Source organism: Oncorhynchus clarkii, chromosome 13 (assembly GCF_045791955.1).
Source record: "Oncorhynchus clarkii lewisi isolate Uvic-CL-2024 chromosome 13, UVic_Ocla_1.0, whole genome shotgun sequence".
Taxonomy (NCBI): Eukaryota; Metazoa; Chordata; class Actinopteri; order Salmoniformes; family Salmonidae; genus Oncorhynchus; species Oncorhynchus clarkii.
Window position 1 is genome coordinate 60,859,088 of NC_092159.1, and position 24,037 is coordinate 60,883,124.

Below are 24,037 nucleotides of genomic sequence, written 5' to 3' on the forward strand. Positions count from 1 at the left end.
CTCCATCACATCAGGAGGATCAAACTGAAGTGTCACGGTTGTCATAAGTATCGGACCAAGGCGCAGCATGGAATGCGTACATTTTCTTTTTAATGAATGAACAAAAACAAACAAACAAACAAACGAACCGCTATACAAACTAGTGCTGACAGGCAACTAAACATAGACAAGATCCCACAACTAACAATGGGGGAAATGGCTACCTAAATATGATCCCCAATCAGAGACAACGATAAACAGCTGTCTCTGATTGGGAACCATATCAGGCCAACATAGACATACAAAAACGCTAGATGACAAAAACCCTAGACATACAACAACTAGAGTACCCACCCTAGTCACACCCTGACCTAACCAAAATATATAGAAAAACAGACAATCTAAGGTCAGGGCGCGACATGAAGCAGAGAAGGGAAATGTCTCTTAATCAGTTTTCTCAATATTCTTTTACAGAGAGGAACCCACATACACAAAAAAGTTATTCAATTCTTATTTCCAACAATAAATTGAGATGGGATGGTTCTAGATGCCCTTTTCTCATTTAACAGTTGATTGATGATTTTCCCATTTGACTTTGTATTATTTAAGGATTCTTGGAATTAGTCAAATATATTTTGGGGGATATCCGAAGTAGGTGAGTAAATTAGTTCTTATACTTCTTGTAATTTGTCCATCGGGGAAGAAAGTGCCATTCCTATGAGCCCTTTTCATCTCCATGAGTTTAGGGTCCGGTTTGACTTGATCTGTCAGGAGTGTCTTGGCCTTGACTTCTGTGTCATGCCAAGTTTCAGTCTTTACGTCCTCAATTCCATCAATTCAAATGTTATTGTGCCTCGATTGGTTTTTGAGGTAGTATCCTTTGGAAGAGTGCTTGTCAAGTGTTATTTGTAAAATGGTGAGATCCTCAGACATGGTTTTGAATGCGGTCTGGCTGGGGACATTCACCTCCGACTGCGTAAATTCCAAACGGTGTATAAATTCCGTTACATCCTTAAACAGATCATTAACCCTTCTGTTGGTAGAATCCATAAAGAGTTGCAGGAAGGACTTCAAGTTATTGTCCTGCAGATGTGTTAGATCTTTCTAGAAGTATTTTTGTTGATCCAGTAGTTCATGGAGAGTAGTGCTTGATACGTACTCGTCTTCCGCATTGAGCTTTGCGGCGTTTTTCTGTATAGTATCAGCCATGCCACAAGCTTGTTGTGAGCTAAAAATGAGTTCGCAAACACAACCCACAACCCGCCTCCCGAAAACAAGCTCCGCCAATGAAATGACCTACACGCAACAGCAACTCACACTTGATCACACATGGACCAGTAGGATAAACAGAGAGAAAGAGGAGGACTTGATCACACATGCACCAGTAGGATAAACAGAGAGAAAGAGGAGGACTTGATCACACATGCACCAGTAGGATAAACAGAGAGAAAGAGGAGGACTTGATCACACATGCACCAGTAGGATAAACAGAGAGAAAGAGGAGGACTTGATCACACATGCACCAGTAGGATAAACAGAGAGAAAGAGGAGGACTTGATCACACATGGACCAGTAGAATAAACAGAGAGAAAGAGAAGGACTTGATCACACATGCACCAGTAGGATAAACAGAGAGAAAGAGGAGGACTTGATCACACATGCACCAGTAGGATAAACAGAGAGAAAGAGGAGGACTTGATCACACATGCACCAGTAGGATAAACAGAGAGAAAGAGGAGGACTTGATCACACATGGACCAGTAGGATAAACAGAGAGAAAGAGGAGGACATGATCACACATGGACCAGTAGGATAAACAGAGAGAAAGAGGAGGACTTGATCACTGAATGGATCCTGGCTGCACTTTACTCATCAAGTCAGTTAGTGCTGTGGATACAAGCAGTATGTGAAAACACCGGTCAGAGATGCTTGGGAGAGACAGCGGTAGGAGCATTCGTTTATCCACGGAGCGAGCAGTATGTGAAAACCCCGGTCAGAGATGCTTGGGAGAGACAGCGCTAGGAGCATTCGTTTATCCACGGAGCGAGCAGCGGGAACCAGCAAGCTTGGTGCCTCAATTAAAGCTGGAATCCTTAATTGAAACAATGACAAAGTGGACACCATAGCCTCTGTTTTGGTAAAAGAAAAATGAGGGATGAGCCTGGAGAAATGTAACCACTCTCAAATTCAAAGACAGAGCTGTGGATGCAAGGACAGTTGTTACCATGTTTTGAGGCTATATAGTTTTTGTTTACATATATATTGTTTACATATGATATATTGTTATATATATTGTTTACCCCTATGATGTAACTGGAATGATGAGATAGATGTTCTTCTTCTATGTTTCTGTTTTATTGTTTCACTGCCAAACTGTGTTGGATCTTGTCTATCCATCTTGTCTCATGAGGACCACAATAGAAATAAGTCCCAGACTTTATTATGTTATCCTCAATGATTTTATTCATGTGCAAGTATGGCTTTAAGTTTTATGTGTGCTTGTTTTTTAAAATGGTCGAATTAATAAACTAAACTACAAACTTCAGAGTAAAAAAAACATATATTTTTGGTTCTGATGGGGTACGACAGTTGAACTAAGCTCATGAGGCACTTATAAGTTATATTCCTCAAGAATCAATGGTCAAAAATTGATGTAGCAGCTAAGGATTCTAGCTTTAAACCAATATTTTTCTCTCTTTCTTTCTCACTCTCTCTCTCTGTCCCTGCCTCTTCCACACCACTCGTTCTCTCTCCCTCATCTCTCTCTCTCTCCCCCTCTCCAGGCTGTGAGCCCTGTGGAGTGTGGTCATGACCAGCCAGGGCAGCAACAGTAGCAGGAAGGACGGCCATGCTGCTGACAGTACCCCCTCCTCCTCCACGCCCCCCCGCCAGCCCCCAGGCCCCAAGCTGCAGGTGCAGCGCTCTCTCTCCCGGGACACCATCACCATCCACTTCTCCGCCCTGGGACAAGAGGAGGACGAGGAGCTGTATGGGTTTGGGGCGTCTGTGTCATCGTCCTCCGCAGGAGAGGAGTCAGAAGGGCTGGGTGGGATGGGGGGGGACTGAGGACCAGGGCATCGTGACGGCCTTGGAAGCCAGCGAGGAGCTACTGTTTGAGGCTGGAGGGATTGGGACCACCACTACCATTGCTGTGTCCTCTACCACTCTACCCCACAGCCCAGCCCTGCCCATCCTCCCCCCCTCCACGAACACCCCCCTCCAGTCCCCCCTCGCTTGCTCCTCCTGGCCCTCTGATCACACAAGACCCATGATCCCTCCCACCTCCTCCTCCACCACCTCCTCCCCGTCTCGCTCAGCAGCCCTGCCCTCCAAGCCTTTCCTCAGCCTCAGGTCCCTGTCCAATGAAATGATGGTTGCCCCTCCTTCTTCTGCCGGACGCCACCGCCACCACCTGATGAAGACGTTCGTCAAGTCTCTCTCCACGGACAACACCAGGCCCGACCACCAGGAGGCGCCATCACCACCATCTCTCTCCCAGCAGCGCCCACCTCCAGACTCCCGCGTCAACAATCTGCAGCTCTTCAAGCAGTTGGGCCAGCCGATGGGCTCCACCACGTCTGGGGGTGGTGACTCCAAGACGGCCCCCTCCTCACCCCTCACCTCCCCGGCCGACGGGAGGTGTTTCTTCAAGGTGCAAGAGATGGAGGCCAGGATCGAGGATACTAGGAGGCGTTTGTCGGAGGTCATGTGTGAGCCAATGCAGCTGTTCAGTAAGTTCATGGGCGACGAGGCCTCTGCTACCCACCGCTCCCTCTCCCTCAGCGCCACGGAGCTCACCAACCTGGCAGGCCTCAATGGGCACGCAGAGAGCAACAACAACTACAGCATCAAAGAGGAGGGGGGCAACTCTGAAGGAGAGGAGGAGGAAGAGGAGACCCCTACTGGTGAAGCCTCAGCAGACACTATCTTCTCCTCTCCTCCAGCCAAGTCCTCCAGGACCTCCAGGGTCTCCTCCCCTCCTCCTCTCCCCAGGTCCTCCTCCCTCGCCCTGGGTCACTGCTCCATGTCGGCCCTAGTCCGCCTGGAGGACGAGGAGTTCTGTGAGCTCTACAGTGAAGGCTTTGAGCTCTGTACTGACACTGAGACACCGGACGGGGAGCGGCCCGGGTCCCTGCAGATCCAAACGGGAAGCACGGGCATCTGCAGTGAAGCCGAGTCCGACGAAGAGGAGGAAGACTTACCAAACGTCCCCATCACTGGCCTCCTCTTCTTCACGTGTCTAGTCTACAGTTACCTGGTATTCCCCCTGCCACCCTATTTGTGTGCGGTGGTGCAGGGGGTGGCAGCAGGGTTCATGCTGGCTATACTGGTGGTGTGGCTGTCGGCTCCGGAGGTCTCCAGCTGCAGTGGGACCAGGCAGGGCAGACGAAGGGGGGAGCAGTGGAATGTGGCCCAGCTGGATATCAAAGAACCTGGAATCTTTAAGGTAGGTCACTGTGTTAGCAGTTTAGTACTAAGTATTTAGAAATTGAAATTAGTGCCAAAACAATTGGGAAAAAACTGTAAAGGGTGCATTAGTATAAGACTGGAACAAAAGCCTGCTCTACTCTCCAGAACCAGAGTTTGTGACTGAACACTGTCCTATGTTTCACAGCCTATCCCTGTATTTTTTTGTGTAAGGTTATGACAAAGAAAGCTTTCTACCCAAGAGGATAGATAATAGATTTATAAATGCAACAATAAAGATATTGTCATGGATAGGAATACTTTTCTGTTGTGCAACGACCAAGGTATATTTAAGGCAGATCACATAGAAAGGAGCCTGACATCTTAGATAGGCTGTGTCCTTCCCCCTAGTAGTACCTGTCACCACTGTGGACAGACAGCCTAACATCTTAGATAGGCTGTGTCCTTCCCCTAGTAGTACCTGTCACCACTGTGGACAGACAGCCTGACATCTTAGATAGGCTGTGTCCTTCCCCTAGTAGTACCTGTCACCACTGTGGACAGACAGCCTGACATCTTACATAGGCTGTGTCCTTCCCCTAGTAGTGCCTGTCATCACTGTGGACAGACAGCCTGACATCTTAGATAGGCTGTGTCCTTCCCCTAGTAGTACCTGTCATCACTGTGGACAGACAGCCTGACATCTTAGATAGGCTGTGTCCTTCCCCTAGTAGTGCCTGTCATCACTGTGGACAGACAGCCTGACATCTTAGATAGGCTGTGTCCTTCCCCTAGTAGTACCTGTCATCACTGTGGACAGACAGCCTGACATCTTAGATAGGCTGTGTCCTTCCCCTAGTAGTACCTGTCATCACTGTGGACAGACAGCCTGACATCTTAGATAGGCTGTGTCCTTCCCCTAGTAGTACCTGTCACCACTGTGGACAGACAGCCTGACATCTTAGATAGGCTGTGTCCTTCCCCTAGTAGTACCTGTCACCACTGTGGACAGACAGCCTGACATCTTAGATAGGCTGTGTCCTTCCCCTAGTAGTACCTGTCATCACTGTGGACAGACAGCCTGACATCTTAGATAGGCTGTGTCCTTCCCCTAGTAGTACCTGTCACCACTGTGGACAGACAGCCTGACATCTTAGATAGGCTGTGTCCTTCCCCTAGTAGTACCTGTCACCACTGTGGACAGACAGCCTGCAGCTTCTATTGAGTTAGCAAGCTGAGCACATGTTGCTGATAGCATCTACAAGATAAACAGCTGATACACGGCTGACTTTTCCCCAGTGGGACTCGGAGAGAGTAGGGAGGATCTACAAGGCTGCGTCCCACATGGCACCCTATTCCCTATGTATTGCACTACTTTTGACCAAGGCCCATAGGGTTCTTGGTTAAAAGTAGTGCACCATATAGGGATTAGGTTGCCATTTGAGATGCAAACCAATTATCCATATCGCGTCTCTGTTTGTCGTTAAAGTTCAGGAATAAAACCTGATGGCTGCTCACTTTATCAGATAGGACAGGAAGCCATTCAGTATATGTCTGTAGATATCCATCTTCTTCCCTCTCTTGAATGGCTAAACAGCATGGTTGCCAAGGTAACAATTCTCCTCCCTCCATGAATCCTATTATCCACACCAGTACTTTTCAGTAGGCTTGGGTTATTACACCATTAAACATTACACTGGCTTAAATATTGAGATGTACAACCTCTCCTGAATGCTCATGCAGGATTCACAATGGTGGCTTCCCAGTGGGATAGAGAAACATTGTCTGGATAAGAAACGTATCAAAGTCCGGTGTGGCACAGCATGGTGCTTGCAACACCAGGGTTGTGGGTTTGATTCCCATGGGGGACCAGTATGAAAATGTATGCCCTCACTACTGTAATAAGACTCTGGATAAAAGTGTCTGCTAAATGACGGATCTAACATCCTCATTGGGCTATCCAACAACATACTGAGGCTATATAGCGTTCCCTCCAGCTGCATTGGGGTTTGCCCTGAAACAACCTCACAGATTAAATGGTCTGTTGATTTGTCAAACGTTCTCCTTTTAGCCCAGTCAATGTGCTGGAAACTGAAGCAGAGGAGACACGCTTAGCGGTTGGCTAGCGGTTATGTAAGCGTGTGTTTGTGTGTACTTGTGCGTGTGTGTTTGAACCCGTGTGGGCACATGAGCTCCATATCCTCAGGCTACAGCTGTACTGGAGAGAGGCTCTCTGGTCACGTGGAACACAGCCCAACATAGCACCTGTGGAACCACATAATACAGCCAGCTAAAGGAGGGGTCATACGGGTCAGCTCTCACCCACAGTCACGCTATGATGTCATCATGCCCATGATGTAACTCATGATGTAACGTCTCCCCGTCTCTGAAGAGAACTGAACAGACCGTTGTTGTTGTTTAGATGAAGCCATGTTGTGATAATATCTCCACATATCAACATGATGTAACGTCTCCTCGTCTCTGAAGAGAACTGAACAGACCGTTGTTGTTGTTTAGATGAAGCCATGTTGTGATAATATCTCCACATATCAACATGCTCTGGATGATTCTCTCACTATGATGTTAGTATGGACCAGGACTGCTAAAAGTTGGAGACCGTGTGGTTATATGGTTGTATTGCAGCCGATCACACTCCCCAATTAGTGTGTGTGTTTGTGTGTGTGTGTGTGTGTGTGTGTGTGTGTGTGTGTGTGTGTGTGTGTGTGTGTGCGCGTGTCATTCGTGCATATTGTTGTTCCATGCGTCGGTCTGAGAGTTAACAGTGTGTATTGTTACCATTAACAGGGCTGGATGAACCAGATGTCCAGCTATGACCTAGAGATGTACCATGCCACTCTGACCCACTCTGTGTATGTACGTCTGGAGGGCTCCACCCTGCGCCTGTCCAAACCCAACCGCAACATCGCCCGGCGGGCCACGCACAACGAGCCCAAACCTGACGTCACCTACATCAGCCAGAAGATCTACGACCTCACCGACAGCAAGGTGTGTGTGTGTGTCTGTGTGTCTGTATATCTGACTGTCTGTCCGTCTGTCTGTGGAACGTGTTGTATGGTCGTTTGCGGATGGATGCCCCATTTTGTTTGTGTATGTCTAAGACAGAGAGAGGAAGGGAAAGGGAAATGCAAGGTGCAAGTGACGTCGTCCTACGTCATACTTCCGGGTCCTGTCCCCTAATCTCTGGAATGGGCTCGACGTTTATATCATCAAATCCGTGAAAACGCGGTCATTTAAGATACAGTTGAAGTCGGAAGTTTACATACACTTAGCTTGGAGTCATTAAAACTCGTTTTTCAATCACTCCACTAATTTCTTGTTAACAAACTATAGTTTTGGCAAGTCAGTTAGGATATCTAATTGTTTACAATTGTTTACAGACAGAATATTTCACTTATAATTCACTGTATCACAATTCCAGTGGGTCAGAAGTTTACATACACTAAGTTGACTGTGCCTTTAAACAGCTTGGAAAATTCCAGAAAATGATGTCATGGCTTTAGAAGCTTCTGATAGGCTAATTGACATCATTTGAGTCAATTAGAGGTGTACCTGTGGATGTATTTAAAGGTCTACCTTCAAACTCAGGACCTTGTGAAGATGCTGAAGGAAACAGCTACAAAAGTATCTATATCCACAGTGAAACGAGTCCTATATCGACAGCAAGGAAGAAGCCACTGCTCCAAAACCGCCATAAAAAAGCCAGACTATGGTTTGCAACTGCACATGGGGACAAAGATTGTACTTTTTGGAGAAATGTCCTCTGGTCTTATGAAACAAAAATAGAACTGTTTGGCCATAGTGACCATAGTTATGTTTGGAGGAAAAGGGGGAGGCTTGCAAGCAGAAGAACACCATCCCAACCGTGAAGCACGGGGGTGGCAGCATCATGTTGTGGGGGTGCTTTGCTGCAGGAGGGACTGGTGCACTTCACAAAATAGATGGCATTTCTAACATTTCACATTCTTAAAAAATGATCCTAACTGACCTAAGACAGGGCATTTTTACTAGGATTAAACGTCAGGAATTGTGAAAAACGTAGTTTAAATGTATTTGGCTGAGGTGTATGTAAACTTCCGACTGCATATAAAATTATATTTGTGTTTGTGGATGAATTTACCTTTTTAAGTTTGTGTGCTGAAGACCACTGTGATATGTTTTTTCCCATTCAAAACGCAAAACTACAAGGCTACTTCCTGAAAAACTACACGTCACTTTCGTACCATGTATGGTGCACATTTGTGTATGACTGCGTGTGTGTTTGGGCATACAGACATTGAAGTGGGCCTCCCTCACAAGTGATATAAATACCTGTATCTGTCCAGTCAGCCTAATATTTTTAGAACACCCCAAAAAGGTTCATGTAGCGTGTAACATCCAAATGTGTCCCCAGATCCACCTGGTGCCCCAGAGCCTGGCCAGGAAGCGCGTGTGGAACAAGAAGTACCCCATCTGTATTGAGCTGGCCAAGCAGGACGACTTCATGTCCAAGGTCCAGGCCCAGGGAGAGAGGGCTGAACCTGGGGAGGAGAAGCCGGCCGGGGTGGGGGAGAAGGGGGAGAAGCTGGAGGGTCCAGTTGGAGCTGGGGGTGGAGAGGAGCCTAGGAAACCCTCAGGGGAGCGGGATCTGACCCTGTTCCTGTTTGGAAGGACGGGTCGGGAGAAAGAAGAATGGTTCAGAAAGATTTTGGTGGCATCCAGACTTAAGTCTGAGGCTAATAAAACGTCCAGTGAGCATCCAGTGAGCGGTGAGGGAACATTCAGATGAACACACAGACAGCTGTACTTTTTGGGGACCAACAATTGATTCCCATTCAAAATCCTATTCTCCCTAACCTTAACCCTTACCCTAATTCTAAGAGGATTACAGACAGGGAGACGTTAGCTAGACATTAACGTATGTGAAATGATTTCCAATAGAATTTGAACCCAGGTGTGGTTGTCGTTGCCTAACAGACTGGCCTCACAGATTGGAGGCAGAGAGCAGGAGTAGCAGCCGTGGCAGCCTCATGGATGAGCCCAGTCAGAAGGACCCTTCCCTGGCCGGAGGGGTCAGGCAGAAGATGCTGCTGGACTACAACGTCTACATGGCCAAGTACATCACCCCCCTGCCCCCGCTGGACAGCCCCCCGGCCAGCAGCCCCTCCGACAGCCCAGAGGGCAGCCCTGGAGCCACCAAGAAGGTAGGGTTGATGGGGGAGACCACAGAGATCTTATTCATTCTATATGTAATTCTATGGAGGGGATCATGTTGACACAGGCTGATCAGATAGCCATGTAGACATGTAGTTAGTGTGGCCATGTAATAGCATGTAACTATACTGAACAATAAACAACTATACTAAGCAACATGCAACAATTTCAAAGAGTTACAGCTCAAATAAGGAAATTAGTCAATTGAAATAAATTCATTAGATCCTAATCTATGGATTTCACATGACTGGGAATACAGAACAGCAGGGGTTCAAACTTTAGAACCCAGTTCCTACATTTGAATAAAAAATGGATTTTATTTAACAAAACTATGCTACATTTTATCTCTGGGACCCTCAGGATGACAAATCAGAGCAAGATACTGAATGTAAGTACATTATTTACCTTCAGAGGTGAATGTATCAAACCAAGTGCCTTGATAGTTTTTTGTTGTTGTGCACTCTCCTCAAACAGTAGCATGGTATTTTGTTACTGTAATAGCTACTGTAAATTGGACAGTGCAGTTAGATTAACAAGAATTTAAGCTTTCTGGAAAGTTTGCTGTTACTTACAACGTCATTCTAGTCACATTCGCGCACATTAGTGAAGTTGTTGGATATTTAGCGGGAACTGGAACACACTACCGTGCACGTCGATCCAGAGCATCCCAAACATGCTCAATGGGTGAAATGAGTATGCAGACCATGGAAGAACTGGAACATTTTCAGCTTCAAGGAATTGTGTACAGAACCTTGCGACATGGGCAGTGCATTATCATGCTGAAACATGAGGTTATGGAGGCGGATGAATGGCACGACAATAGGCCTCAGGATTTCATCACATTATCTCTGTTCATTCAAATTGCCATCAATAAAATGAAATTGTTTGTTGTCCGTGGCTTATGCCTGCCCATACCATAACCCCACCGCCACCACGGGGTACCGCTTGCCCACACAACGCCATACACTGTCTGACATCTGCCCGGTACAGTTGATACCAAGATATATCCGTGAAGAGCACACTTCTCCAACATGCCAGTGACCATCGAAGGTGAGCATTTGCCCATTGAAGTCGGTGATGTAGTCAGACTGCAGTCAGGTCAAGACCCTGGTGAGGATGACTAGCATGCAGATGAGCTTCCCTGAGACGCTTTCTGACAGTTAGTGCAGAAATTCTTTGGTTGTGCAAACCCACAGTTTCATCAGCTGCGGTTGTGAGGCTGGTTGGACATACTGCCAAATTCTATAAAACGACGTTGGTAAAGAAATTAACATTCAATTTTCTGGTAACAGCTCTGGTGGATATTCCTGCAGTCAGCATGCCAATTGCACGCTCCCTGAAAACTTGAGACATCTGTGGCATTGTGTTGTGTGACAAAACTGCACATTTTAGAGCTGCCTTTTATTGTCCCCATTACAAGGTGCACCTGTGTAATGATCATGCTGTTTATCTTGGCAAAGGAGAAATACTCACTAACAAAGATGTAAACAAATTTGTGCACAACATTTGAGAGAAACAATCTTTCTGTGCATATGGAAAATTTCAGCTCATGAAACATAGGACCAACACTTTACATGTTGCATTTATATTTTTGTTCAGTATACATACAAACTTTAAGCAATGAGCAAGTATTCTCAATTCGTTTCACATATAATTGTATATACCCTGGACCTGACCTCTAAAATCAGTTGGATATAGAATATGTATGTTTACTACCTTTGTCTCACTACCTGTTACTCCCACGTTGTTCCTGTCAGTTACCCAGCAGCCCGTGCGAGCGGCCGGGGCGAGGGGCGGTGCCAGAGGCGTGGGTGAACGCCTTGATAGGCCGGGTGTTCTGGGACTTCCTGGGGGAGAAGTACTGGGCTGACATGGTCTCCAAAAAGATCCAGATGAAGCTCAGTAAGATCAGGGTGAGTACTGGCATCCTGTCTCCTCTGCCTCCACATACAGTCAGCGTGTATATTCTTCTTATCTGTCTTTGTCCCAGAGAGCTCTTTGTCGATAGTCCTTTTTTAATTACAAGCGTCTTGTCCTCCCGTCTTCCCCTCACTTACTTCTCAACACACCAGAGGGACATGAGATGTAACTCAGAGAAAACATGTGTAAGAAAGGAGACTGTCCTGAGGTGTAAATGTCCTGTGTTTTACAGCTGCCATACTTTATGAATGAGCTGGCTCTGACAGCGCTGGACATGGGCTTCTCCATTCCCAAGATCCTCCATGCCTCCAAGCCCTCTGTGGACCACCAAGGTAGGACACTCTCTCTCTCTCTCTCCCTGCTTTCTCTTCTCCCTCTCTCTTTTCTCCTCTCCCTCCTATCTCCTCTCTTCCCCCCTCCCTTCTGCCTTTTGTTTCAGTCTCCCCATACCCCTGCCTCTATTAACCAGAGGAATTAAACATTTGTCTCACTCTTCCATGCAGAACTGGTTTATCTTGGTGATATTTGTGGGTTTTCAAACATGAACTGTTCGTTTCAAGTCCTGCCACATCTCAATTGGGATTAGGTCTGAACTTTGACTAGGCCATTCCAAAACTTCAAATGTGTTGCTTTTTAGCCATTTTTATGTAGACTTGATTGTGTGTTTTGGATCATTGTCTTGCTGCATGACCCAGCTGCGCTTCAGCTCACAGACGGATGGCCTAACATTGTCCTGTAGAATTCTCTGATACAGAGCAGAATTCATGGTACCATCCCAGTACCACCACCATGCTCAACCGTTGGCATAAGGTTCTTACTGTGGAATGCAGTGTTTGGTTTTCGACAGGTATAATGGGACCCATGTCGTCCAACATGTTATACGTTTGACTCATCTGTCCTTAAAACAAAAACAATTAAATAAAAAGGATCATCCAGGTGCTTTTTGGCAAACTTGAGTCAACTTTTTGGATGAGATGTGTCCCATTATGTCTTGGCATTTGGTGTTGCATAACTTTGTTTATGAAATAAATCTATTAAGTAATTGTTGTGTTATTTGTTCACTCAGGTTTCCTTTATCTAATATCAGGTTTGGTTGAAGATCTGATAACATTCAGTATGAAAAATATGCAAAAGTAGAGAAAGTTAGAAAGGGGGGCAGATACTTTTTCACAACACTGTAGATGTTATTGATTAGGATCTAAAAGGCCAGACTAGATCAGCACTCCAACTGAGAATGTGAATACAGCCTCGTGAGGCTCGTGAGGAGAGTGGGAGGTCATATTTGTCACGCCCTGACCTTAGTTATCTTTGTTTTCTTTATTATTTGGTTAGGTCAGGGTGTGACGAGGGTGGTTTGTTTAGTTTTTGTATGTCTAGGGGTTTTTGTATGTCTAGGGGTTTTTGTATGTCTAGGGGTTTTTGTATGTCTAGGGGTTTTTGTATGTCTAGGGGTTTTTGTATGTCTAGGGGTTTTTGTATGTCTAGGGGTTTTTGTATGTCTAGGGGTTTTTGTATGTCTAGGGGTTTTTGTATGTCTAGGGGTTTTTGTATGTCTAGGGGTTTTTGTATGTCTAGGGGTTTTTGTATGTCTAGGGGTGTAGTCTAGGTGTTTTATATGTCTATGGTTGCCTAGATTGGTTCTCAATCAGAGGCAGCTGTTTATCGTTGTCTCTGATTGGGGACCGTATTTAAGTAGCCATATTCCTTGGGGATTTTGGTGGGATGTTTCTATGTGTAGTTTCCTGTCAGCACTCGGTTTATATAGCGTCATGGTCGGGTTGTTAGTTTAAGTGTTCTTCGTTTATTAAAAGAAGTATGTATTCGTATCACGCTGCGCCTTGGTCTCCTCGTTATGACGAACGTGACAATATTGATCCAGTCATTTAACTATATTCTGATGTAGGGGATACAGTTGGGAGTGTGTGGTTAAGTCTGTTTTCCATGTTTTACCTGAAAAACCTTTCATTGCTAAGCTTGAATGTCTCACTGTCTCGCTTAACGGTCCACTTCTCCGTAAAGGCCCAGTGAAGTCAAAATGTTTCCTTGGTTTTGTGTCATATTGTACAACAGCTGATGAAACTAACACTTTAATGGAGTTTTGGCTTACCTGGTGAAATCAACAGGCGGTATAAGTTTTAATAGACCAAAAACAAAGAGTTCTAAACCTCCCTGAGAATACCAGCTAGTTTTCAGTTTTCCCTCCCCATTCAGACCACTCCCAGACAGTCCTAGTAAAATGATTTCTTTTTTTGACAAAAAGCATTTATTTTTTGTGGACCATTTTAATTCTAAACAGTCACAGTAAGGTACTTGATATTTACCCAGAAATGATTTGATATTGAGATTTTAAAAAAGGCTGCATTGGGCCTTTAAAGGATTTGGGAAGCTTTCCATATTCAAGGTTAAGGGTTAAACTCCTAAGGCTCTACTGCAGCGTTACCCAAACTCATTCCTGGGGACCACAAGGGGTGCCTAGCACTACACAGCTGATTTCAAATCATCAAAGCTTGATGATGAGTTGATTATTTGAATCAGCTGTGTAGTGTTAGTGCAAAAACCAAAACGTGCACCCCTTCGGGTCCCCATGACTGAGTTTGGAAACACTGCTCTGCTGTCTTGCTACAGTAGAAGCATCCGGTAGCCTAGTGGTTAGGCAGTTAACCCGCCAACAACAACTGCTCCCTGGGCGCCGATGATGTCGATTAAGGTAGACCCCTACACCGCTCTGATTCAAAGGGGTATGATGATGTCGATTAAGGTAGACCCCTACACCGCTCTGATTCAAAGGGGTTGGGTTAAATGCGGAAGACACATTTCGGTTGAATGCATTCAGTTATACAACTGAATAGGTATCTCCTTTCTCATAAGCTCATCAGTCCAGAGAGTGATTTATTGCACACTGTCCTACACAACACAGTTCCCATGGGCTTTCCCCCCAGGCATTATCAGCTAAATGCTTGCACATAATGAGCCCTATGGGGATTACTGCTCAGCAGCCCTGTGCTCCTCTATTCCAGGAGGATGATGAAGCTGATATAAGTTAAGGGCTTTATAACCGTTATCATCTGAAGAGTTTCCAGAGATTTAGTCACAGAAATCCCTCCCCACTTTCATTGTGTGGCATAGAGTGTTTGGAGAGAGAGAGAGAGAGTCTGGAGAGAGAGAGAGATTAAGAGTAAACGTGTTGATATTTCCTCCCCGTATAGAGACGTGATATGACTGAAGAGCTTCATTTCACTAGTGCACACACACACACACACGTATACACCAAAAAACGCTGCTGGGTTCTGACCTTTCCCACCCAAAACCAGGAAGAAGCCTGGTGAGTTAGCCAGCTTCTGAGCCAATCAGAGGTGAGGCTGCCCTAGTGTTGACCTGTTGGTGTGTTTACTAGAGTATCCTTCCTCTCCCTACCAGTCAGACACAGCATGTGGCTTCACTGCAATTCGGAGTCCGACGAGTAACTTCTGGTTAGTCTACAAAAACAAATGCTAAGGTTGTACTTTAGAGACATGCAATGTTTAACTGAGTTTTACAATAGTACTAACACAGGGCCGAAGCAAACAATGCTGAATGAATTATCTTGAAATTGCATCAAACACTGGGTAGGTAACATAAGAAGTTAGTATTCAAGTTGTTGTTCATGTGTGCTCCCACCAGGGGCTGCTAGCGACCAGAGTGCCCCAAAGGCAGATGTGATGCTACTTAAGGCCGCTACAAACTTCACGCAAACAGAGCGACGGAGCTTCGCATACGTTACAACATTTTACCAGAGTGAGAGAGAGATCAGCAGCTACTCTTCCTGGGGTCTAAACAGTGTTAAAACAATTACATCACAGCAAAACACAACAGCCTACATCATCAATAACACAATACATCATACATTATTACTCTATTATACAACATTTACAATATAAAATACACTATACCACAATATGACAATATTGCATTGTGTGTGTGCGTAAGTGTCTCTTCACAGTCCACGTTGTGCTGTGAGTTGTTTTATCTGTTTTTTTTCAATCTGATTTTACGGCTCGATTGAGTTACTTGATGTGGAAGAGTTCCATGTTGTCATGGCTCTATGTAGTACTGTGCATTTCCCAGAGTCTGTTCTGTACTTGGGGACTGTGAAGAGACCCCTGGTGGCATTCCTTGTGGGGTATGCATGGGTGTCTGAGCTGTGTGTTAGCCGTTTGAACAGACAGTTTGGTGCATTCAACACACCTCTCCCAAAGAAAAGTAGGGATGCAGTCAATCTCTCCTCTACTTTGAGCCAGGAGAGACTGACATACAGGTTATTGATATTGTCCCTCCGTCTACATTTAAGGGCCAGCCGTGCTGCTCTATTCTGGGCCAACTGTAATTTGCCTATATTCTTCTTTGCTTTACTTGACCATATAACTGGGCAGAAGTCCAGGTGGGATAAAACTAAGGGAGCTCTTACTGCTCTTTGCCTCAGGCTCACAGTGGATGAGTGACTTATCCACTTACACATAGGACCAAGAGCTTTTATATACCGTCAGCATTAGCTATACATTTTTGTGCTTTTGTAGTACCTAACCGATATGGCTATGTAGTTTGTTGGCTGCATCCTCAACGGTGGAGAACGTTTTCATTGCAGGGAAGTGTGAAAACAGTTCTGCCTCATTATTCCACTATTGCCGTCCAATGTGCCATCGATGGTATGTTAGTAATGATTTACCATCCCTCTTTTATCTCTTTCCCTCTCTCACTCCCTACACTTTCTAGGTCTGTGGTTTGATCTGGAGGTATCCTACACTGGTTCCTTCATCATGACCCTGGAGACCAAGATGAACTTGGCCCGTCTGGGGAAGGAAGGAGAGGGGCTGGGGGAGCAGGGGAAAGAGGGGTGAGTATGGAGGAGGGAGAGGGGCTGGGGGAGCAGGGGAAAGAGGGGTGAGTATGGAGGAGGGAGAGGGGCTGGGGGAGCAGGGGAAAGATGGGTGAGTATGGAGGAGGGACTGGGGGAGCAGAGGAGAGAGGGGTGAGTATGGAGGAGGGACTGGGGGAGCAGAGGAGAGAGGGGTGAGTAGGAGGGACTGGGGGAGCAGAGGAGAGAGGGGTGAGTATGGAGGAGGGACTGGGGGAGCAGAGGAGAGAGGGGTGAGTATGGAGGAGGGACTGGGGGAGCAGAGGAGAGAGGGGTGAGTATGGAGGAGGGACTGGGGGAGCAGAGGAGAGAGGGGTGAGTATGGAGGAGGGAGAGGGGCTGGAGGAGCAGGGGAGAGAGGGGTGAGTATGAATGAGGGAGAGGGGCTGGGGGAGCAGGGGAGAGAGGGGTGAGTAGGAAGGAGGGAGATGGGGCTGGGGGAGCAGGGGAGAGAGGGGTGAGTAGGAAGGAGGGAGATGGGGCTGGGGGAGCAGGGGAGAGAGGGGTGAGTAGGAAGGAGGGAGAGGGGCTGGGGGAGCAGGGGAGAGAGGGGTGAGTAGGAAGGAGGGAGATGGGGCTGGGGGAGCGAGGGGTGAGTAGGAAGGAGGGAGATGGGGCTGGGGGATCGAGGGGTAAGGACATAGAGATATGTGGTATTTAAAATGTTCTATTTACATATGTGGTTAAAAAAGAGCACTCGGAGATATTATAAATCTTAAAATCAAGTACTTACTTATATAGTACTTTAAAGTATGTGCACCTCTTTGGTTATGTAGGCAATCACATGTGAGGAATTAGTGGCATTCAGGATGTATGATACTGAACAGAGTGACTTAGCAACACCTTTTCTAAATACTTATTGGCTCCATTCACTGCCTGACTTCATCTGGAACTGTCAACGTGTTTTGTTTGACTTCCAACAAAAATGCTATTAGTCAATTAGTGGATGCTGGGAGGGGATAATGAGAAGTAATTTATTTTGCTGTAAATCTAGGATCAACAGCATGGCTTTGAGCATGTGCTAATGGCTGAATTGATAGGGTTTGTTCTGTGTTGTTCTACGCTCATAGGATTTGCAGGCTTTTGTTCCAGCCCACATCAACACACATGATCAAGAACAGGTGTGTTAGTGCTGGGCTGGACCAAAAACCTGCACCACATGAGCAGGATTGAAAACACTGCGTTTGAATGAGAGGCATTGTTAACTGTCACATTTGCATATTTTTTTATCCTTTCTTCTTTCATTCCTTTATTCCCTCTCTCTCTGGATTCTACCTCTGACCTCGGTGGATGTGTCTTATTGCTGGTGAGTTTGGGAAAGATTTCTTTCTGCCTGGTATACTGAAATCATCCCTCTTTTCATATTTCACCCTCTTTTGTCTCATGGAATCAGCTTCCCTGCAAGCCAGTCGATCCTTTAAAAGCCCCGGCAAGGAATGAGTCTGGTACCAGATCTGTTTGTGCTGTCTTGCCATCTTCTATGGCAGTGGTCACCAACCTTTTCTGAGTCGAGATCACTTTCTGAGTCAAAATGCAAGCCGATATCTACAGCTCAGGTTTGTTTTAAACATGACTGAAACGTAAGCCCATTGCAAACAGTTCTGTAACAATGAGGTTTGTGCAGTAGGCTATAGGCCCAACACATTATCATTGCATATTGCTATGCTTGAATTGCCCTGCCAATGTTGTTCTTCTCAGACCATTTTGAAATGATATTTAAAACCTTTAGGTATATGATCACACTGGTAATAGCAATGCAAGCTTATCGGAGCGCTCTGCTATCGACTACTCCTTCAATGCAGCTGCAGTGCTAGTTTTAGTGGAAGTAGGGAGAACGCACATTTTATTGGTTAAAGTGTTGACGGTGCTGAATGACAACTTAAACATAAACTTGCTCACAAAAACAGCAGCTCTTGGCTGTATTCGTAAACTTTTTGAAATCTCACAGTATCAACTTTACTGTGCATTCGAGGCTTCTTTTTACCATCTATGGCTCGAGGAAACTGTGCACACACGTTGATCTGAGCTACCTGATTGGCCAGTGGTAGGCCTATAGGTGCACTTGATTTGCTCTTTGGGCCTGCTGTGTTGTCGGAGTTCTACCTTCAGACACATGAAATTGTAAAAGAATGGGAACACTGCCTTCCTGGTGCAACTAATGATGCTGAATCAAGTGCACCTACCACCAACAGTGAAACGAAAAAAAAGGAACACAAGGCTTAATTATTATTTTTTTTACAGAAATGTTTGGTAATCTACTAGGAATGCCTTGGAGATCGACCAGTCGATCGTGATCAACCGGTTGGTGACCACTGACCAGGCTATTTCCCAGCCGAGGCCTCTGAGGGATCAATGGTTCTGGGAATGTTTAATAGGGGATTTGATGATAGTCTTTGAGCTGCTCAGCGAATCCTCTTCGGAGTGTACTTGGTTTGACGAAAAGGGAAGAAACTCCCTCTGCAAACAGTGGGGATGGCCTTGTGAGCAGAAACATAACTTCTCATGCTGTACCACATGGGAGTCCTTTAGGCTTTAGTCTAGGGTAAATGTTATTCCCCGTTCAGGACTGAAGGAGTGTCAGCTTTGACCGTTGGAACGAACTGCTGTGTCCAGACTGGATTTGCTGAGGGCTTCCTAGGCACAAATGCTGCCAACACCGCTCCCCAATAACAACAGACAATTGCTCATACTAATTTTCATCTGTTTTCCACTTCCATTTCTTAAAGCTGACTAATACTCATCCCCTTTGTTCTCATGTTTTGTGTGTAAAGGCCCAGACCTCGGGCCTACTGCCTGGCAGACAGTGACGAAGAGTCCTCCAGTGCTGGATCGTCTGACGAAGAGGATCCCCCAGAAATCCCCATGGACATGCTGGGGGCGGAGGGGTGAGAACATCATTAGCATCAGGCCGTGTCTGTCTCTGTTTCCATTCGTGTGTTTTTATAGACTTCAGAGACTCTTTCTAGCACTAATTGGTGAATTGCAGCTCATTTTAGCTGTTAGAATATTACAATGAAGAAGATACAGAGAACACAGTCAATTATGCAGGCTAATAATCGTGCAGCAATTGTTGGTTATACTTTTTCTTACAGCCCGGTTTAAGGTATTGTCCTAAGTGCCACAAACAGATACAGGCAGGAACTGCTTTCCGGCCCAGAGTGACAGAATGTACCCACTCACTGCCCTGTATAGTGGGTGGAGGGAGAGACTAATGAATATCTGATGATGCTGACTCACTCCCTCCTCTTCCTTTTCCGACACCTCTTTCACCTCCTTCACTTCCCCTCCTCTCCCTCATTCTCCATCTCCTCTTTCTGCTCTTTGTCCTCTCTCCTTCTTCTTCCTCCTATTACTTCATCTCCTCCTCTTCCCTCACAGTTTCGTCGGAGGCCACCGGCCCAGTAAGATCATGAGGTTTGTGGACAAGATCGCCAAGTCTAAGTACTTCCAGAAGGCCACGGAGACAGAGTTTATCAAGAAGAAGATCGAGGAGGTGTCCAACACGCCACTGCTTCTCACCGTGGAGGTGCTGGAGTGCCGCGGGATGCTGGCTGTCAACATACCACCCCCACCCACCGACAGGATATGGTACGTTCCATCCATCCCACCTCCCCTCACTGACAGGATAATGGTACGTCCCAATACCTTCATACAGTTACATACCACCTCCCCCCACCATTAGGATATAGAACGCCCCATCACCCTCATACAGTATACTTAGCACCTACCCCCGCAGACAGAATTTGGTACATTCCGCTCCAGGGGTAAGGTCTGAATTATTGAATATCCAGTGTGAATATGCATGTTATTCAGCTATAGAGATACAGAAGGGCTTAGCCTGGCTTGTTGACACAGTAGCCCACATGTCCTCTGCTGGTAATATGAAGTAGAGGAGTCAAAGCATTATAAAAAGGAAGACTAGACTAGTAGCTTACTAGTTCAACGGGTGTAAGAGAAACCTTCCCCAGGATATTAGGATACAGTAAGCCAATGGGTGTAACATAGGGAACCTTCCCCGTCCAGGTATGGCTTCAGGAGTCCCCCCCACTTGGAGCTGAAAGCCCGGCCCAAGCTGGGTGAGAGGGAGGTCACGCTGGCCCACGTCACCGACTGGATCGAGAAGAAACTGGATCAGGAGTTTCAGGTACGCTGAGACCAGGGAGAGTAGAGCATTAACAGGTCTCTACTTGGATTATGTAATAACTGTATTGTGTGATCTGAAATCCAGGAGCTTTTCCTGAACATGGGATCTGCCTGGGAACATCTCTGGGCTCTATAGTCCCCCTAACTATTTGTTAAAACAATTTGATGAATCATATCATCACATGAATGTATATTTTGTTCAATATGTATCGCAAGCTTTCCATTTCTCTTAGCTTTGCATCTCTTCCCTTGTCAACAAAGTGAATGTCTTCCCAGTGTTAGACAATGATGGGACTGGGACAACAGAAGAGTGGTGTGTGATGTATTTACAGCAGCCCACCAAGCTGTACTTCAAAGACAGTATGCTTGTGGCTCTCTGTCTTCATATAATGATCAGGCTGCTCCTAGAACTCTGCCCTGAGGCACACCTGTTGACAACTCAGTTATTCTGCCAGGCTACAAAGTAGAACTACATGTATCCCTGTTTGAGACTTCGCTACATTATTATTATCCTTACCACACACACTCAGGCACAGAAGTACGCACACATCAGTTGTGAGTGACTATGTATGGCTTCCCAAAAATACCAGACTCCAGACAATCCCCAAATCCAATCACACAGAATAAGATTGACTGCAGTCTCCTGGGTTTTTGTCCAAAATCTGCCTTTCTGCTGTAACTGGTGTTGAGGCCTGTTTGTTGTTTTCACAGAAACATATACTGTATAACTACTATAAATTGCTATTTTGTGATACCAGCTAGACCAAAGCACCTCGTTCAGCATTCAAGTGATAAACTAAGATTTGTGTTCTTGTCAAACATGCACAGACAAAAGGCTTATCATAAATGTAATAAATATTCGTGGCACACCTTTAGCTTGAAGTGTTTTCTGTTTTACTCCTAGTTACTCAAGTTCTCGTTTTTGTTCTCACAGAAAATATTTGTGATGCCAAACATGGACGACCTCTGGCTACCCATCATGCACTCTGCCATGGACACCCGTTCTAACGCCAACCTGGCTACTGTGACAACATCGACCGATGCCTTGAGGGACCCAGACCTCTCGGAGCCTGAACTATTTGACGTGTGAAGACAACAAGACTCTCCGTTTCTGGGGTGTTGCTAAGGATAAGTCACTGGCGACCTGACATCCCAGTAACCACTGGTGCCAGCGTCGCAGTGGGCGGGGCTTACTGTCCTCCCCTCAGGACAGTGGGCCAATCCCACAGCCACTCCAGACTGTGGATCCTCTACCAGGAAGTGAAGAAAGGCAGAGAGATGGAGAGAGACAGCCTGCTTACTTCTCACTTGGCTGGGAAATACTGCATAATTGGTTTGAGGGAATATTAATCCGAGGACGGTGTCAGTCAGACAGGTCATGGATTCACCTGGATACACAGACCATTTGGATTGTAAGTGTGTGTGTGGTCAGACAAATTGCCTTGCAGTGTAAACTGAAGAACCACACTACCTGTGATATACAGCAGCTACACCAAACATCAGAGATGAACATGAAACGTGTGTGTACTAATCGGAGTCCATGATATGCCCTGCATTTCTTTTTCCATTGACTTTCAGACCCGAAACCCATGAAAAAAGAATGGGTGTAGATGGTCATAGAGAGAAGGCTGTGTGTGTGTGTGATTTGTCACATGCTTCATCATCTAATGCACATATGGGCATTGTGAGACAATGTCTATCCCTCTCTCCGCCCCCTCCCCTTCCATTGCGTGGCATTCCTTATGCAAACAGGTCAACGCAACTGTGCATCGATCAACAATACCATCCTACCCCCAAAACAACTCAAACTGCATGTGGTAGTTACTGAATAGCCTGGGATGAATACCCTTGCCTGAGACCTGAAAATGTGTGTTGGATCCTCAAGATGTCTATGCTTTAGCTCAGCGTGCTCACACACTCTTGTGGCATGGGTATGACACCCGAGTAAGTCACAGATGAAGGCTATATATAGTAGTTACTGACTGTATAGCTTGGGAGCTTTCATCAAATGCATAGGGCCTTCAGTGTCTTCTGTCCACCAATGCCTCAGCCATTCTGAAGTCAAACCACATTGTTGATGAGGTGTACAAATACCAACCATAAATCTATGTATTGTCACAAGTCTTACAGCTATGATGTCAAAAGAGGTGTGTAGAGTGTAGACAGAAGGCCTAATGAATGTACCTGTACATGTAAAGCAGGCAGTTCCCTAACTGGGTCAAATATAAAGGACCCTAATAGACTGCTGACTTAGGGCTCGATTCAATCAGATCCGCTTTAGGCGACATCTGCATAATGGTTGTTTTGCCGGTGGAACTGCATTAGAGCAATCAAATCCACAAGAGGCTTCAGGAATTATACCTAAAGCAGACATTGCCATTGTGTTTTGAGTCGCATTAAGAGAAATCCTATGCAGACCCGTTTACAAGTTCGAACATTGGAATGTGAGATATTTTCTACACCTTAATTAGGCTGATAGAAATTATATATTTTTTGTTGAATGATTTTCAATTTGAGTGTCATTATTTCTATATAGACTATACTTTCTCATTCTGAACTTCTGTGTGGGCCGGTGTGGCTTTGTGACAATGATCACAAGAGCAGCTGCTCACCGATTTCACAGCTTCAACAGTTACACCTCCAAAACATTCGCTTTGTGGGTATCGTCTATCCCTGGTAAATGCTTGATCTGATTGAATCTAGGCATTACTTTGGCAGTGGTAGGAGATATTTCCGGAGTTAATTTTCTATCAACAGTTTTAAAACGCAGAGGTCAAATGCATTTGTCTCGTCTTATAGGCCAAGCAGCACTTTCACACACACCTCTTTTTAAAACTGTTTCTCAACCTTTTTTGTACCAGCAACTGGCAAATCTGGTGTCTTATTCAGGGGGTGAACTTGTACAGGAAGTCTCACACTACAGAAACAGGATAGGCTCCTGCCCTGTGGTCCATTGTGGTTCAGACAAGGCATGCTTAGTTACTGCCAAAGCTATGCGTTTCCTCTTTGGAGCACCACTGCGCTACATTACTTCATTGTCAGACACCCATCGGAGGGACTGATCAGCAACATCCCAGGGCCCGGCGGTTGAGCACCACGATCTTAGACCACGTTCACCAGCTAGGATACGTTACAGCTTTCACACACACTCAGTCTGAACATGGTTAGATGCCTGCAGCTGGTGATTCAAACAGCCATAACTTATGTTAGCCATACCGCTCAACCAATGGAAACATGAGCCATTCAGTAAATATGACTACTTTTCTTTATCAATTTTCTGTCTTGAAATACCTGACTTCATGCTATGTACATATGAAAAATAAACCATTTCAAATATGACTGGCGTAGATGGTTTTGAAACCTTTCAGATTCATGAAATTTGCCAAGAATAACTTTACCTGTGACATTTGGGTTGTTTGCCACAACTTTGTTCAAATGTTTGTGTATGAGGCAGAAGTGCCACTTGAATAACAAGAAATTCTAGTC

At 45.7% G+C, this 24,037-nt stretch overlaps 1 protein-coding gene across 1 annotated transcript in view; it reads left to right on the forward strand.

Annotated features, from left to right (window-relative positions):
* Positions 1 to 23,887, forward strand: part of LOC139365193 (testis-expressed protein 2-like) — a 36,217-nt gene extending 12,330 nt beyond the window's left edge. Inside the window, 12 exon segments of the mRNA XM_071102650.1 lie at positions 2,763 to 3,032; positions 3,034 to 4,426; positions 7,192 to 7,392; positions 8,798 to 9,152; positions 9,361 to 9,587; positions 11,355 to 11,510; positions 11,750 to 11,849; positions 16,267 to 16,387; positions 19,180 to 19,293; positions 19,787 to 19,996; positions 20,432 to 20,552; positions 21,486 to 23,887. Coding sequence (XP_070958751.1) covers positions 2,788 to 3,032; positions 3,034 to 4,426; positions 7,192 to 7,392; positions 8,798 to 9,152; positions 9,361 to 9,587; positions 11,355 to 11,510; positions 11,750 to 11,849; positions 16,267 to 16,387; positions 19,180 to 19,293; positions 19,787 to 19,996; positions 20,432 to 20,552; positions 21,486 to 21,641 — 3,399 coding nt within the window. The 5' untranslated portion in view covers positions 2,763 to 2,787 and the 3' untranslated portion in view covers positions 21,642 to 23,887.
* Positions 23,888 to 24,037: the final 150 nt, after the last annotated feature.